This window comes from Tachypleus tridentatus, chromosome 1 (genome assembly GCF_004210375.1).
Source record: "Tachypleus tridentatus isolate NWPU-2018 chromosome 1, ASM421037v1, whole genome shotgun sequence".
Classification (NCBI taxonomy): domain Eukaryota; kingdom Metazoa; phylum Arthropoda; class Merostomata; order Xiphosura; family Limulidae; genus Tachypleus; species Tachypleus tridentatus.
This window is the reverse complement of record NC_134825.1, coordinates 98,151,645-98,168,979: the sequence shown is the minus strand read 5'-3', so window position 1 is coordinate 98,168,979 and position 17,335 is coordinate 98,151,645. Positions and strand designations below refer to the sequence as shown.

Genomic DNA, 17,335 nt, shown 5'->3' with positions numbered 1-17,335 from the left:
AATGACATACTAAGTAACAACATTCTTCAGTGCTTGATAAAACCATACCTAAAACCATAAAAATAAAATTTAAACAGCCAAACCTACCCATTTGTTTCATGTTGTGAAAAGTCCAATTCTGTGCAAGGATTTCTAAAAGTCACTAGACACTCAATGGTTTCTCCTGCAAGGAACACACTTCCACGGGATAATGAAGCATGAACCTCCATCATGAATAATTCTTTAAAACATTAAAACATAACTTTGTAGCTATGACAGAACAAGTATAAAAACACACTAGTCTTGCAATTTAACAAACTGATTATTTTATTAAATAACCATAAGCATTACTGTATGATACTATTTTTGGATGAAACAAATGTGTTTGTTCTTATCATCTCTGTTGTTTAAAATTTAAACAAAATTTGTTATATACAAATAAGTATTAAATTTATACAAGCTGTCTACCTTTGATTCAAAATATGTAGTGCCATGCAAAGTTAATTAATTAGTTTTCAGGATGCAGTTGTTATCCACAAGTAGAATAATTTTTCCAATTACACAGAAAACTGTAGCTAATACAAATATTAGTTTGTTAGCAACCAACACTTTAGATACATGAAAAATATATCCTTTATTAATGTTGCATGAATAAACATACCATATTTGCCAGTGAATAAAATAATACTTACTCTTAAAACATTGCCCAGTTTTATCCCTTATTTTATACACAGGTCAAAAAGAGTTCCCTGGTTAATAGCATATTTAACCAAAACTACACTGTTCATTTTTACTTATGATTGCTTTCTTGAGCAGGTACCTTGATGCTGTGCCATCTACTGTGTTACAATAACAAAGTTGTAATTGAATCACTTGTCTTGATTCTTCATAACTAGCAATTACCTCATATGCTAGCTACAATTAATGAAAACATTTTTTATTGGAAATGTATCTCATCCATCATACCAAAATATTGGTAATATTATATCAAAAAAGCTTATCATACACTAATTTTGTAAACAAGTGTTTTTTGTTTTTCTATAGTAAATCGCTATATCTCAAGGTTTAGTGATGTTTTTGAAATAGATTTCAACTGTACTGAAAAGTTTGTAAAGTTGTGTATTAATCCATGATGACAAGAAAACCCACTGAAAGAGAAAATTGTGTAAAAAACAGCTGGTATGGGTAAAGAAAGCACTATGTAGAGGAGCAAACAATGTTTCAACCTTCTTCCATCATCGTCAGGTTCACAAAGAAAGAAAGAGGTAACTGACCGATAGTTGAACACATGTTTGAAAGCGGTTGTATAATTGAGTGTAGGAATGTAGAAGGCATGCTTAGATGTTTGATTATATATTAATATAGGTATAAAGGTGTTCCTTTGTATTGGTTTATTATGGGCTTAAGTTGTTGTATAAGTTAGGATTCTTTCATTTTGTGTTTGTTTATTTTTGTTTATTTATTTACTATTTGGGTGTTTTCTATGGTTACAATATGTTTATTGGCTAGAACTGGTGATACTGGGTTGCCCATGCTTAGGCCATTTGTTTGTATATAGTTGTGGTTGTTGAACATGAAGTTTGTCTTTATCGTGGTGAATTCTATGAGGGTTGCTATCTGGTTGCTGGGAATGTCTGTTGATGGATTAGGGTCTTGAATATACAGTTCTAAGGCTATCTTTACAGGCTTCAGTGGCTGGGACTTCTGTAGATATGGCATCAAAACTAGCCATTAAGGCTTTATGATTAAGTTGATTAAGGTTAGAGTTGAAATTAAGTCTTTGATGAATTAGCTGGCTGATGTTACATATTGGGAAAATGCCCATGCTATGTATTTACCAATATTGTAATTAAACAATTCATATGTGGACATTATTGGTCGTAATGGACAATCTGGTTTATGAGGATTGGAGATGCCGTACATTTGTGGTGTGTGTGAGTCAGTCTTGTGTAGGTTGGAATAAAGTGTTTTTGAAATTGTGTTGGTTTTTTTCATTTTTAGTAGTGTTTTGTTTAGTTATGTTTCGTGTGTACTGGTTTAAATTTTTTGTGTCTGATAAGATGTTCTTCATTTTTTTGGTGTATTCATTTGTGTTCATTATGACTATAGCGTTTCCTTTATTTGCTTTTAGAATTTCAATGTTTTTCTCTTGTTTTAGGTTGTTTGCTCCTCAATGCAGTGCTTTCTCAATCCATACCACCTGTTTTTTACATATATAAAGTTGTGTATTACATGTTTGTGACTTGCCTTATGCTGCACTGAGCTGTTCATAACATTTGAAGGGCATGAAAATCTACACTGGTGGTTGTACTGATTACCCCAGAGCAGAAATTAACTGAGTTAAAAAATAACTTCAAAGAATTATTTCATAAAAGTAGCATTTTGGACTTTTTCAACAATAGAGGTCACCCTATACACCAAACCTCAAAGAAATACACTTAAATTGCTCAAAAAAACCAGAGTTGTCTTGCACATGAGACTATTTTATACACTGGCAAATATGGTACTTTTTTTGTTCTCGTGAAAAATGGATTTGTTTTTTATATGGCACAAAAAATCTGAAGTTTAAAAAGACTACAATCTTCCTAAGTTAGTGTCATTAATAAACTGATTGGTTAATAATATTTTTAAAGATCAGGCAAAGTTACAAGTATAAAATTATACACTACATAAGCAATGTTTGTAAAAATGTAGATAGAATAATAACTTCATCTTTTAGATTTAGCAGCAAGTGTAAATGGTTGTAGTTAAATCTTATAAGCAATAAACAAACCAGGTGACTTTCTTGTAGTGTCATATAAAAAGTAATGTAATTAAATGACAATGGCTTGATGGTATCAGAAGTCACCTGATGTTCTTCCATTTCTACTAATGACCTGTGATTTAATTCATATATACATTTTTATGAAATTAAAAACCGAGCTAAAAATATAACTTAAAATCACAGAACATTTTTCGCACATCTATTCAGAATATACGTGGCTATTGTTATTTGTATTTAAAAGTTCAATATAACTGAAAAAAGAAATTATGGGTTCATATATACAGTATTAACTACAACAGACTATTTCTTTTTTTTTCTAACAATAACTAGTAAATCAAGTTTCAGTACATCAAATTGGACAAAAATATAAAATTTTTGGTTTGTTTGTATCTACTTAAGAGTATTTTATTAAATTTAAAATATATTAATAGAATTTCACAAGAGATTTGTTAGTACCAGATTCTGTATTTACAAGAACAACTCAGCACAGTTTAGTTTGCTGTAGAAAATGTTTTTGAAATATTTTAATGTTAAAATCTCTCACAGTACTGCTAGTTAAATATTACCATAATGCTACTTATATTGCTTCTTACCATGTACTTAACAAAAACACTTGTAATTTATATATTTAAAACAGCTGGTATGGGTAGAGAAAGCACTACCCATACCAGCTGTTTGTAAATATATAATTTTCTCTATAAGTGGGTTTTCTCATCATCACAGATTACACTTGTAATTTGTTTGGTGCACATTTGACACTTTGTGTAAAACATCTCTCAAACTTCAGAACTGGTTAAAAATTGGTATCATTATTTATACTAATTGTATATAAAATTCTTTAGGTGTTGTATATGTACATAAATAAACATGAAGTCATACTGGAACATTACAACCTAATTATTAATACAAGTATCATACAAAAAGGCTTTATCATTTATTTCTGAACTGGGTGATATTTCACAATATACACATAGTCTGAAATGAAATATTGCATAACTTCAGTATATGGTATACTTCTGCAGGGCAGACAGACTGTGTAATTGTAATAATATTAAATATTTTAATGTTTATTGCAGTGGTTCTTAGCCTGAGTTCAATCAAACCTCAAGGGTTTGGTGAGTCAGTCTCAGGGGTTCGGCAGAGGTCAAGATGCACACACTATGTGTGTGTCCCTTTCATTCACCCCACTCATATGATTCATGATGTCATGCTCCACTTGGCCACCATTGGCTGCGGCTGATCACGTCACATAACTTGGCCTTAATATCTGTGCTGCAGGGAACTTCAAGCGCTTAGCAGTCGACTTGTGACTGTAGTAACTGTGCATCATTTGTGATTTTTTCCTAATCTTTCAATCCCTTCATACTAACTATGTCAAGCAAAAACAGAAAGTGGTCGGACGAATACGTACAATATGGATCACGTGTATAACGGAACATGATGGGAGTCAGCGTCCTCAATGCATGATTTGCAATGCCAAGTTGAGCAATTCTAGTCTAGCACTGGCAAAACTAAGAGAACACTCCCTAAAGCTGCATAGAGATGGGAAATACAAGAACACAATGCTTGCTGAATTCAAGGTAAAGAGAGTCAAGTTCAATGAAAAGGCTACTTTGCCTGTTCTCGGCTTTGTACCCATCGACAAACCGATCCTCACAGCATCGTACAAAGTTGCGTACTTGATCGCAAAGCAGGGCAAACCACACACCATTGGTGAATCACTCGTAAAACCAGCTGCATTGAAGATGGCGAATATCATGCTGGGAAAAGCTGCTGAAAATAAGTTATCTCAAATTCTTCTTTCAAATGACACCATCAGCAGCAGAATAGATGACATGAGCAATGACATCTTTGCTCAAGTAGTTGCAGATCTGATTTCAAGCCCTGCAAAATTCAGCCTTCAACTCGACGAGACCACCGACGTTTCCAATCTAAGCCAGCTTGTTGTATTCATGCACTGTGTGAAGAATGACCAGTTGAAAGAAGAATTTTTATTTTGTAAGCCTCTTACAACAACAACTAAGGCAGCCGACGTGAAGAAACTTGTGGATGACTTCTTCAGAGACAATGATCTTTCATGGGATATGGTTTCTGCAGTTTGTTCAGATGGAGCTCCAGTCATGCTGGGACGAAACTCTGGTTTTGGTGCACTGAGAAAGCTGATTCACCACACATCATTGTAATGCACTGTGTTCTGCACAGGCATGCATTGGCAACAAAAACCTTGCCTTCAAAACTGGCAGAAGTATTAAAAATTGTAGTGGAATATGTGATCTGTGTGTGAAATAGTGCCCTGAAGCACTGCATCTTCAAAGAGCTATGTAAAGAAATGGGCTCTGAATTTGAGGTACTTCTGTACCATTCTAACGTTCGGTGGTTATCCCGGGGAAAGGTGCTGAATCGTGTTTTTGCCATGTGTGTGGAATTAGCCCTGTTTTTGCAAAAGTACCAACATTGTCATGCAGATTGCTTCAAAAAATCTCAATCAACAGATGCAGGGCAGTGGAGTCAACATCATCAAAGTGGAAGAAAACCTGAAGGCTTTTAAAAAAAACTACCTTTATGGAAATGACGAACAGAGAATGATAACTTCATGAACTTTCCCCTGCTGGATGACTGTGTAAGAAAGATTAAGATGTGTCTGAAATCAGAGACATTTCTGTACACGGGGAACTGAAGCAAGCAATTGCCATGCACTCAGATGAGCTCACAAAGTCTCTCGACGGATACTTCCCCACCAGAGAGTCATATCCAGCATGGGTGAGACAGCTGTATACACGTTTAGTGTTGTGACAGCAGATGTCAATGATGAATACCTTGACGAAATCATTGAACTTCAGCAGAGACAGGTTCAACAGCAACTTTTCAGAACAACAACGCTCTCAACGTTTTGATGTCACCAAATCGTAGCATACCCTCTTATTGCTAAGAAAGCCCTTGAGATACTCACACCGTTTGTTACAATGTATCTTTGCGAGCAATTCTTTTCGAGGATGATAGACATAAAAACGAGGAAAAGGAACAGACTTTGTTGCAAAAATGACATGAGAGTGGCCCTTGCCAAGGTGAAGCTGTGCATTTCTGAACTTGTCTCTGAAAAGCAACAGCAAAAGTCACCTTGATTTACAGTAAATATTCATTGAGTTATGTTTTTCTTTTTGTGTGAAATTCATGTTTTGTTGGTTTTGTTCTTTGAACACAGTGATATTGTGTGCAACTGATGCATGGTTCATTTTGTGCACTAATAAAATATCTACTTATGTTTTGAATTTGAAAAAAATCATTTTATTTTTCCAATTACGAAGGGTTCAGTGAATGCAAGTACAAAACTTCCGGGGTTCAGTACCCCCAACATGGTTAAGAACCACTGGTTTATTGTATCAATTACTTCTGAATGTTAATTTCACAATTTCTTACTACACTGACATATCAAGTTAAGTTCTACCTATTTTTCTTTAAATTTTAGTTTATATTTTGTCTTAAGTTATTAAGACTCTCAACATTATACTCAATTTAAACATTCACAAGCAACAAATTTAATATTATTGAACAATCACTGTGATCACACCATAAAACATATAAACAAATGGGCCAAGAAACTATAAACGTTATAGAATGATTATAAATAGAATCTACTGGCAAGTTCAATAAATGTTTGGAAAGTGACCTTTAACTATAGTAAGTGAAATGTACCTTAGGTTATTACAACTTGGATCTCATGTTTCAGAGGGTGCCTCTTCAACAGCATGACTGGAGGAGAATTGCAGAGTCACGGATAATTTAAGTTCTCAAGACACCATGTTAGTGCTACGTTACTGTTAACCAATTACTAATGACTTTTGGGGTGTATTTACATACACACTAATTACAAGAAAACAAAATAATTATTTTACTATAGAAAACACTGTATTATTGAGTACTTATCCCTCATTTGGAATCCTACATACAGTTTTGGTATCAATCTCAAAAGTAACAAAATTTTAAAAAGTTCGGGAAGGGATAGGAGTATTGGTGATACAAATATTTATGTAGTAAAGAACTGGAAGTAAGACAATTTCTGGTATGGAAAGATTATATTATCAGTAATACCAAGTACTTTACTATCTAATAGTAAGCGATTATATATTAACTCACCTTTTCCTAGTTTTTTATCGACATTATACTAAGTGCTATACTATTGTATTCTCTTGGACCACTACGAAGAAAAATGTAAACCATTGTACGATAATCTTTACAATAGTTTAACGTATTGAATACCAGTTCGATGTATAACAGGTAGCGCCTCTGGCGGTTATCACATAATTTATCTTTCAGCATATGAACTGTAGTAATTTTACTTAATTTGAAAAACATATATAAAGATGTACATAAATAAAATATATGTATACAGATATATGTTATTATTTTTAGACCTTCAGTGTTTTGCTTAAATGACAAACAGAGGAACTTGTTCGATATGAAAAGAAAAAAAACGAAAAACTAAATTTATGTATAAATAAAAACAATTCCATTACTTCTACGAAATGTCCCATATTATACGCATAACAAATTCTGAATTTGTTTTGTATGTGTTAAGGTTTGAAGTAATTGATGTGTCTTATTAAAAGGGTTTTAATATCATTTTTAATCACCAATCAAGTAGCATAAAATAACTGAGGTGTTTGAATAATGTTACCACTCATGTCTAAACTATTATTTCATATGTCGACCCAAATATTTGATGATCACTTAAATATGTTACAGATTTCTCTTCATCAAAAGAAAACCTTAGGCCTCTATGCTACTGATTCTCCTTCTAATTTTAATTTTGGCAGTGGTTGGTGATGACTAGCTGCCTTCCCTCTAATCTCACACTACTAAATTAGGGACGGCTAGCGCAGATAGCCTTCATGTAGCTTTGTGCGAAAATTCAATTTTACTTTTATTGAAAATGAAAAGAAATCTGTACCATACATATGTAAATGATCCGTCTGTTAAAATCGATTTACTAGATATTGATTTTGTTTTGGATTTGTTTGCGATGATAAAAAATGAATTTGTTTAAAGAATAATGTTCTTACAAACAAACAAACAAGCTTAGCATGAAAAGAAAAATAAGAAAAGCAAGCAAAATTACGAAAAAAATAACAGTTATAAACGTTTTGCAATGCGATATTTCATTGAAAACAATTATTGACTCTCAGATAACGAGCCACTTTGATTAGGTTTTAGACTTTCAATATTTCTATTTCACAGGCACTTTCAATTCAAGTTACTTGGCCCAAAGATAAAATGTGAATTTTGACGCAATAAATATTAACTTTTGATCAGAGCCAGCTAAGCAGTGTTGCAACTTATATTTTTAATGTTGCAATCTAAATTTTTTGGGGAAGCTGCGGATCTTAATGATAACATTCAAAGGATTTAACGGGAAATACCTAGAAAGTTTGAAAGAAGTGACATAAAATTCTCGCACATTCAGAGCTGGATTACAAATACAAGGAAGTTGTGAAGATTGTAGAGCAATTTGAAGGTGGAGAGCTGTTTTCAAAACAGAAGCTTGAATCAGTTAGTGTGTTTTTGTGAAGTAGTTGGAGTTGTGTGTTATCACCTTGTCGAGTTACTTTGTTCCATTAGTTACCATTATTTATAACGTAGGCCTACACCAGTTTGCAGCAGTGTACAAGTGTCCAGTTTGTAAAAAGGATAAAACGAGTTTCAACTTAAAACACCGTTTATTACAAAATACGACATAGAAGAACTTATTTGGTCTTCACCTATTATCATTACTGATGAGCTACAAGTTATTGAAGGACTCCTGAATTACACCAGCCTTGAAATTAGAAATTTCAGTTAAAGAATTCAGCTGATCGGTACAACATTGATCAATAGAGAAACCAAGTCATAAAAATTATACCAAGCTCAATTTGAAAGGTTTTCAAGAATAAAGGGGTGGACTAGCAAGCGAAAAGCCATTCATTTTTCTGCTTTTTTTAAGAAGACCAGCTGTGAAAGCATTAAGTGACCTTTCAGCTGGGAACAATAACAACTAACAACTTAGAAACATCCAGAGAAAAATTTTGGAACAGTATGTTGAAGAAAGAAGATACTTTAGTCAAAATTGCAGAAAATTTAGACAGGTTTATTCAGTTATCTTACCCAGACGCTTCTCGTGAAATGATATATTCATTGGCACATGACTAATTTATAGATGTCACAGTAGACGAGAATATGAAAATGAGAAAGAAGCAAGGATGGTGTACATCTTTAAAGGTGTTTCTATAGTTGGTGATAAAACTAGAATCCATTAAGGTCACAGATGAATATTGTCCTCAAACAAACGTTACAAGGATATTATATTTTGAAGTTTTGAAACATCGCCTACACAATAACAGTAGTCTAGAAGAACTAAAATAATTAATCAAGTGGTTAGATAAACAGAACAGAGGAAGTAAACCAACAGATAACAGGCCTGCGAGTGTAAACTTCTTGAAAGTTCTTCAGGTTTTAATAATGGATTTGATTCATCTTCGCAGATTTCGAAAATAGTGTTCATTTTTTGTATCATGTAAGAATGATTTTATAAATGTAGAAAAAAACCCTCTAAGTTAGACCAAATTATTATTTTGTTTACCACAATAAACATATTTGTTACTATGTTTGTTAACAAAAATACACGAAAATACAAAAAAATGGAATAACGCTGATGTCAAACGAATATGCATCCTCATGATCCTATTTTCTTGTGAAACCTAAGTCTTTTAGTCTAAAATCTACGTGCTCTGGTTCTTCTTTTAAGCATTATGTCTGGAGCACTTTATTTCAGTGATCAGCAGTAATCATCCATCATGTTGGTGTCGACCTTCCATGATACCTTCTCTCAATTTCTCTGATGTCTTGATGAAACCTTTCTCCTGGTTCTTCGCTGAGGGCACCGAAATCTTCAGGGAAATAATCAACATGTCAGTGTAAGAAATGAACATTCAAGCTCATATTACAATCCAACTCTTAAAATTTATTGGCCACGTCATTGATAGTGTTTTCATAATTTGAGTCTTGCTGTTTCCTAAAAAATTGTCAGTAATACTTTTGGAGGCAGTTCATACTTATTTTTCAACTTTTCTCATTTTCCTTGCGAACTGTTCATTTGAAGTAAATTTCCTAATATGAGGCCCCAAAAAATTTATTATCTAAGCTCTGCTTTTAAAAGAGCTGCAAGTTGCCCACATAGAAGTGGAGAAGTGGAAGTAATTAAACATTTTCTAAAACAACCAAACTTCATGTTCAATGTTTTTTCGATCCTGATATCAAGCTGAATTTTCATTGCCATTGTTTCTTTATTTGGTGCTGATTTTGTGCTCTGCTATTCTATTCACACAAACAACATGGAAAATTTTTATATCCAGATTGTTGACCTAACAACACACAAAGAACTTTTAAATCTCCATAAAGTAACTAAATGTGTTCTTTGTATTTTACCTTATTAAGAAGAAGTTTGAGATTTGCTTACACTTTCTTCAAGTGAACAGAACGAGCAATTGTGAAAGAGAATATCTTTTTTTACTTGTTTTGAAGAAATCAATGAGCAATCACTGCTCGCTTGGTTTATAGACTTCAGCTTCTAGCAGTTGTATTAATTCAGCAATATTGTTGAGCATTCTTGCGAAAAGTATGTAATAAATTACTTCTCAATTTTCTGTCCCAGTAAAATGATGTCCTTGGAGAAAGTAACTTCTTAGCTCGAAGTCTGAACCCCCCAAAGCTCTGAATAATCTTTTGGAAGGTCCAAATATCTCACAAAATCATTAAGTTCATCTTCTGTGAAACGTTGGAGTTCACCATACGTTTCAGGTTAAAAATAATTCATATCGTTTTCTTCTACTGACATTATACTCATAATCAGATGAAACTGTATCAAAAGTTAGTGGTGTAGTAGATACTGATAACTCAAATCCACAAATAGTAGGTCTAAGAGCATATTTTATTTTGTGTGTTGTAACTTCGCATGTCACATGAGCAGAAATAACAGGCATCTCTATGATTTCTAGGCTCGGCTCACGGCAGCTCATTTGAATTCTAAAAGGAAAAATATTTTTCTTTCCTTTAGTTCATTGTCTCAAACTCTACAGCTATAGATAAGGCCCTCACGTCGTGATTGGTCTAGAGAAATCTATAGCCAGCAGATGTCAACATTTTAAGCATAACAAAATATGATCCGATTTCAGTGAAAATTATTCAGTTATATGAAAGTACATATGGCATTTTGCGAAAACTCTGTACGTGATGGAGAAAAATGGATATTATTTTGGGGTCAGTGTACAGAAGTTACTGTATAACACGTAAAACGTTCAAGACAATAAAACTGTCACCGGCCTGTGTAATGTAATTTTCGAGTGTATTTTGAAGAGCCACATTACTGGGAACTGTACTGAATAAAAGCTCCCAAAGGATACTAGAAATAGTAACTAACATAACTGTGAGAAACCCAGCAATTACAAAGTAGGCTGCAAGGAATCAACAACTGTTGTAAATCGAAAGATTAAATATACTTGTGTTATGTTTCTCTTTATAAAATAATGCATTACTTCATCAGATGTTAACGATATTTTCGATTGTAATTCCAGTAATATGTCATGTGATTTGGCCATCTTAGAAGTTTTGGGTTATTTCCAAATGCATATATTAATTAACAATTCGAAATTATATTTATTTTGTTTGTTTGTTGGTAAGCGCAAAGATACACAATAGTTATATGTGCTGTACTGACTGCAGGCATTGAAATCCGATTTTTAGTGTCAGGAACTAATACAGTTACATTTGTGTCATTCGAGGAATAGTCATTATAATAAACGTATAATAATAAACAATAAGTAAAAAGTGTAATGGCATTTAATATGATAAATATTATATCCACAATTTTTAACGAAACTAGCAATAAATAAATAATATACGATTATTTAGTTAATGAACTATTGAAATATTGTCATTCAAGAAATGAGTTTGGCAAACATAAAATTCGTATAACATGTTAGTACTTTTCTCCACTTCACTCTAGGAGATCCATTAAATCGAATAACATTAATTAAGTCACACCTTCTGTCTACCATCAGAGATAAGTGACATTTTTATTCAACAAACATTGTTTGAAGTAAAAAAAAAATCAAAGATATAAATATTTTAGAAAGTATAATTTAATAATATTTTCATAACACATGAAGTTATTACTTAACATGTAACAGATGCTATTTGTTCAACGCCCAGCATGACCAGGTGGTTAAGGCACTCGACTCAATTTGAGGGTTGCGGGTTCAAATCGCTCTCATACCAAACATCTCGTCCATTCAGCCATGGGGGCGTTATAAAGTAATGGTCAATCCCAATGTTCGCTGATAAAAGAATAGCCCAAGAGTTGGCGGTGAGGGGGTGATGACTAACTGTCTTCCGTCTAGTCTTTGCTAAATTTGGGACGACTAGCGCAGATAGCCTTCGTGTAGCTTTGCGCAAAATTCGAAACAAACAAGCAAAGAAAAAAATACGATAAATTAGTTATTTCAGTAAGAGAAAGAAGACAATATTTGGAAACATAATTTAAAATGAATAGTGAATATATGGAATTTTGTTCCAAAACATTTTTCTTGTAAAACTGGAATGAATGACTGAATACTAAACATTGTAATAAGAGGAAGATTAATATGATTTCATTGTAGTTGAATTAAGTTAACTCTGACAGCAAAGGAAAAGCTGAAATGCTTTTGCAAAACAAAGAAATGAACTTTTATTCCTTACATAAAATTTAATAAATTTTTTTGCATTGTGAATAGGGCCAGTTTTAATATGATATGAGAACAGTATGGTTCATAGAGTAGAGTGAATATATCATATTTCTTTATCCAACAAATACATACAAAGTAGATTGTGTCCAATTATATTATTACGTTAGATTAACTTCCTAGTGTGGTGTTCCATGATACTAGCTTACTTCTCTCTCTCTGAGGTCATTACTTTTACACACTTTCAAATAGAGATTGACTCCCAGCTCGTACTAACTTGTATTCGTTTCTGTATCACCTATTCATTTAAGCATGACTTCACAACCTAGGTGTGAAATGATACAAAAGTATAGCTAATTGTATTAACATCTCTGTGAATTAATGTAGATTTTTTATAAACTTGCACTAATCCTATAAAGATTTCCTATAATTTCTGTACCCAATCACATTAGACTCAAAATTTAATTAAAATATTTTGCTTAATGTATTTCACAAGAATCCTCTAAAACAATAATTAAAACGTTGTATCGTACGGGAACTATCGAAGTTGCAAACATCATTAGGAGTTGGCATAAAATAACTTATATGTTTAATTTAGACTTTTCCTGTGCCAGACGTTCAAAGTACAGTGTATACAGGTTAGTTTGTTTTTGAATTTCGCACAAAGCTACTCGAGGGCTATCTGTGCTAGCCGTCCTTAATTTAGCAGTGTAAGACTAGAGGGAAGGCAGCTAGTCATCACCACCCACCGCCAACTCTTGGGCTACTCTTTTACCAACTAATAGTAGGATTGACCGTCACATTATAACGCCCCCACGGCTGAAAGGGCGAGCATGTTTGGCGCGACGGCGATGCGAACCTGCGACCCTCAGATTACGAGTCGCACGCCTTAACACGCTTAGCCATGCCGGGCCCGCAGTTAGTTACAAGCAATTCGAGAACGTTATAAGCATTTGTCTCAAACCGAATATTCTAGAAATTCCTGATTTCAAGATAAGCCATGCTCACGTGCAAACTGGACGCTATTGCTAAGCAACAGTTTTAAACTGAATGGCATGCTTGTAACTAATAAAAAAAAGCATATTTTGCAGACTCTTTCCTGTAAATTATCTTCGACCTACCTCAGTGTCAACGTTGATTATGTAGGCGTGCAATTCCTTTGTAATATTTTTGAACCTCCCAAACACTTAACTTTTTCCTCGCCTTTAACCTATTACTTTGACAGACAGTTGAGTTGTATTTATGATTTACTTTTATATTTTAGTTAATTATATTGTTTGTGCTTTAAAATTCATATTTGTAAGAATTAGCGATTTTCTAAGTCATTTCTGTCATTTCTTTTATTGTGTGTAAATAATACTAGGTTAAAATAACCTTTAAATGCATTGTTTTTTGCGTAGTTTACGTATTTCGTTACTAGTGCTCAGAAGTAGTATGTACACTTCGTGCTATCTGCTACCGTGTTTTTCCGATAATAAGACCTACCCATAAAATAAGACCTAGTGTGATTTTTGGGGATAGTTTTAATATAAGCCCTACACTTAAAATAAGCCCTAGTTAAGAGTGGCAGGAAGAGGAAAGAAAAAAAAATTAATTTATTAATTAGTTTAATAGTTAGTTAATTAGTTTGTTTAAGTATTAATCAGTTAGTTTAATAGTTTAATAATAGTTTATTTTAAATGGTTAGTTTAATAGTTTTACTTTGTAACTTCATTTTTTTAATATATCAAAATAAGACATCCCCGAAAATAAGCCCTAGTGTCATATTTTGGAGTGAAAATTAATATAAGCCCTGTCTTTTATATGCAAAAACGGCTCGTTTGGGCTGAGAAAACACTTTACATAGAAGAGCGAACAACGTTTCGACCTTCTTCGGTAAAGTGTTTTCTCAGCCCAAACGAGCCGTTTTTGCATATAAATTTCTCAACAAGTGGGTTTCTCGTCATCACTGATTGAGCTCTGTCTTATTTTCGGAGAAACACGGTAGTTGGCAAAACCGCTTGCACGTCCATTGCAAACGTGTTTTTAACTGGTCACGATTAATGAATAAGTGGACCATATCCTACGTAAATATACATTTAAGTTATAACAATTTTATCGGATGTATCTTGGTTACACATTTTGTATCTGTTAATTATATAATCAGTGTAGCCAGGGTCATCTATAATACCGAAAATAGTTCTGTAGATCTATTTGTTTCATTTAGTTCCACTTTACATCTGTTTATAAAATAAACAAAATAACAATTACAGAATATGAGTTTTTTATAACAAACGCTAATAAAAGTGTGAAATGTATGAGTGTTGAAAGTAAAATAATTGCAATCTGAATTGCTTGTAGTTTATATACGAACGAGTGAGTCTGATTTGACTGTTTGTTTTACATTGGTCATTACCTTAATGGTATATCGTTAAATAACAGTTGGTCAACACAGGACTGGTCCTGTCCGAACTTTGACTGACTGATGTATGCCAGGTAGAGTAAATTTTACTGACTATTGAGCATAAAATGCATTTATTGTAAAGTATTTTTTGTTTGTAAAAAATATATATGTATAAAACTACACAATGGGCTATCTATGCTCTTCTCACCACGGATATCAAAATTTGGTTTTATGCGTTATAAGTCTGCAGATATACTGCTGTGCCACTGGGAGTCATGTAAAATACAACTTATGTTGATTATCGTAATGATGTAGTTGTTCATAATTTTGTTCCAAAATGTTTACTTGTAAACAGGTCTTTAATAAATGTCTTTTATGAAGAGCAGATTATAAAATTTTATTGTGGGAAAGAAAGTGTCAAAAATGAAATATTTTGTCAAGAACGTTTTCATTGTCAACAACAAATAAAATTAAGCTACTGCGGTTATACTAAACTTTTTAATAAAATTAATAGATACTTATAATACAATTGTCTCATAATTTTACTTATAAAAACGAAAAAAAAAAAACAGACGACAACTTAAATATAGGAGTGAAAACTATAAAGCAAACATATGCAGGGGCGTAGATTTTTTACACCTGATGGCGAGGGATGATTTTTGCAACCACTTATGTGGACTGTTCAATTTGCAAATTGGTAATCTCTGATTACGTGAACCTGAAAGCTGTAAACATGCAGTCACAGAGTAATCTGGTTGCCATGATACTTTAAGGTATCCGTGTAGGTTTGTATAAGTGAGGTGCTGTGAACAGTTTTCAAAATGTAAATAGAATAAAGACAAATGTGTCACAAATTAACTGCCACATGAATTTATTCCTGCACGCTGCACAGTGTAAAAGATGGTCATTATACTTGACAAGGTCAGTAATAACTTTCATTGCATGAATTACGTTTTCAAATATTAATAAAATTAGTAATTACCCTAGATAAGTTTATATCTACTGAAAAATTGTTCATATTGTTTGATAAAAATAATTAAAATGTCTTTGCGAACTCTTGAAAATTACACATCAATACAATGTAGCACATAATTATTCATACTTTTCATTGATGTAAGATTCATTTAGTCCTCTAGTCTACATGTTCCAAACGTAGACCTCCTTTGTGATGATCTGTTTATGGATTCTTTCATAAGCTCTTCTGTATTTATCTTGTCGACCTCATCTTTGTGAGTGTAACAAACTGCCACATGGTTGAGGTGGCACTGAGACATGGTTGACCTTAACCACGTCTTCAACTGTCTTAATGCAGAACAGCTGCGTTCACATTCGCATCTGGATACTGGACATACAAGCAAAATTTTCATGAAAAGAAACACTTCACTAAACATCTGCTGGCTTGTTTCATGCATTTTACAGTAAGCATCCTTCGCACCTTTCATAGATACTGCTTTTGTTATTCCTTTGAATATGGGCAACTGAAATTCGAGCCGTTGTGCAGAGATTTCTGGATAAAAGTTTATAACCGAGTTGTCAATCTTGCCAGATGTGATCATGTTCTCAAGTGCCAGATATTGCCTCAAGTCATTGTTGTCTGCATTGAATCTAGTGGTCTGATGTGTCCACAAATTCAAAATATTGGCTTCTGTAGTATTCTCTAGGTATTGCAGAATGGTGTGCTGGGCCATCACCTATGATCCCTTCTGGGGGGTCTGCGAATGCGTGGTAGTTCAACAGGCACAAGATCTAGAGAAGTTACCTTTTTCTCAGCTTCATCAAATATCTTGTTGTAATTTTCCTCTGTTCACAATACCCGCAATTGCTCAACTGTCATTGCAGATGCTTCAATCATGCCAGATACTGTCGCTGATTTTGCTTGGAATGCACGGTTTAGTTCCTCTAATGCAGCTAATGGATGCTGAGCCATCAACAATCCTAAAACTGTCTTTCCTTTGTCAAATCTGTCCAGCAGACCTCATGCTTTCACTGCTACATCTGATTTTTCATTTGCTAATTCAGACAAAGGATCAACAATGTCACTGTAGTGATCAGTGGCACATGTAATTGCAGATAGGTTGCACAACCAGCGTGTTGGACACAGTGGGGGGATGTATTTAACTGGACTATTATGGCTGTCTGACGATACAATATTTTCAAAGATTGTCTTGTATTTGCCTGACCTCTGAAGCAAGACAACAAGTTCATGTACCCACTGGATAGAATCTCAAAAACATTCACAAGCTTCAACTGCATGTTGCATTATGAAATAAGCCTTGTGTGCTCTACAGTAAAAAAACAAAGCTGACGGTTGCTCCTCTTTTATTTTTGCCTGGCATCCACTGTATGCACCGCACCACTCATGTTAGCGGCTCCTTCATAAATTTGTGCTCTTAATCCTGACAGTGGTAAATTGAGTCTAGTCAGTACATCAAGTATAGTCGAGGATATTGTTTCACCAGT

The 17,335-nt window shown here is 33.5% G+C and overlaps 1 protein-coding gene across 1 annotated transcript in view; it reads right to left on the bottom strand.

Annotated features, from left to right (window-relative positions):
- Nucleotides 1–7,016, bottom strand: part of LOC143256642 (RAB6A-GEF complex partner protein 2) — a 47,998-nt gene extending 40,982 nt beyond the window's left edge. Inside the window, 2 exon segments of the mRNA XM_076514121.1 lie at nucleotides 88–220; nucleotides 6,878–7,016. Of these exon segments, the coding sequence (XP_076370236.1) occupies nucleotides 88–212 (125 nt within the window). The 5' untranslated portion in view covers nucleotides 213–220; nucleotides 6,878–7,016.
- Nucleotides 7,017–17,335: the final 10,319 nt, after the last annotated feature.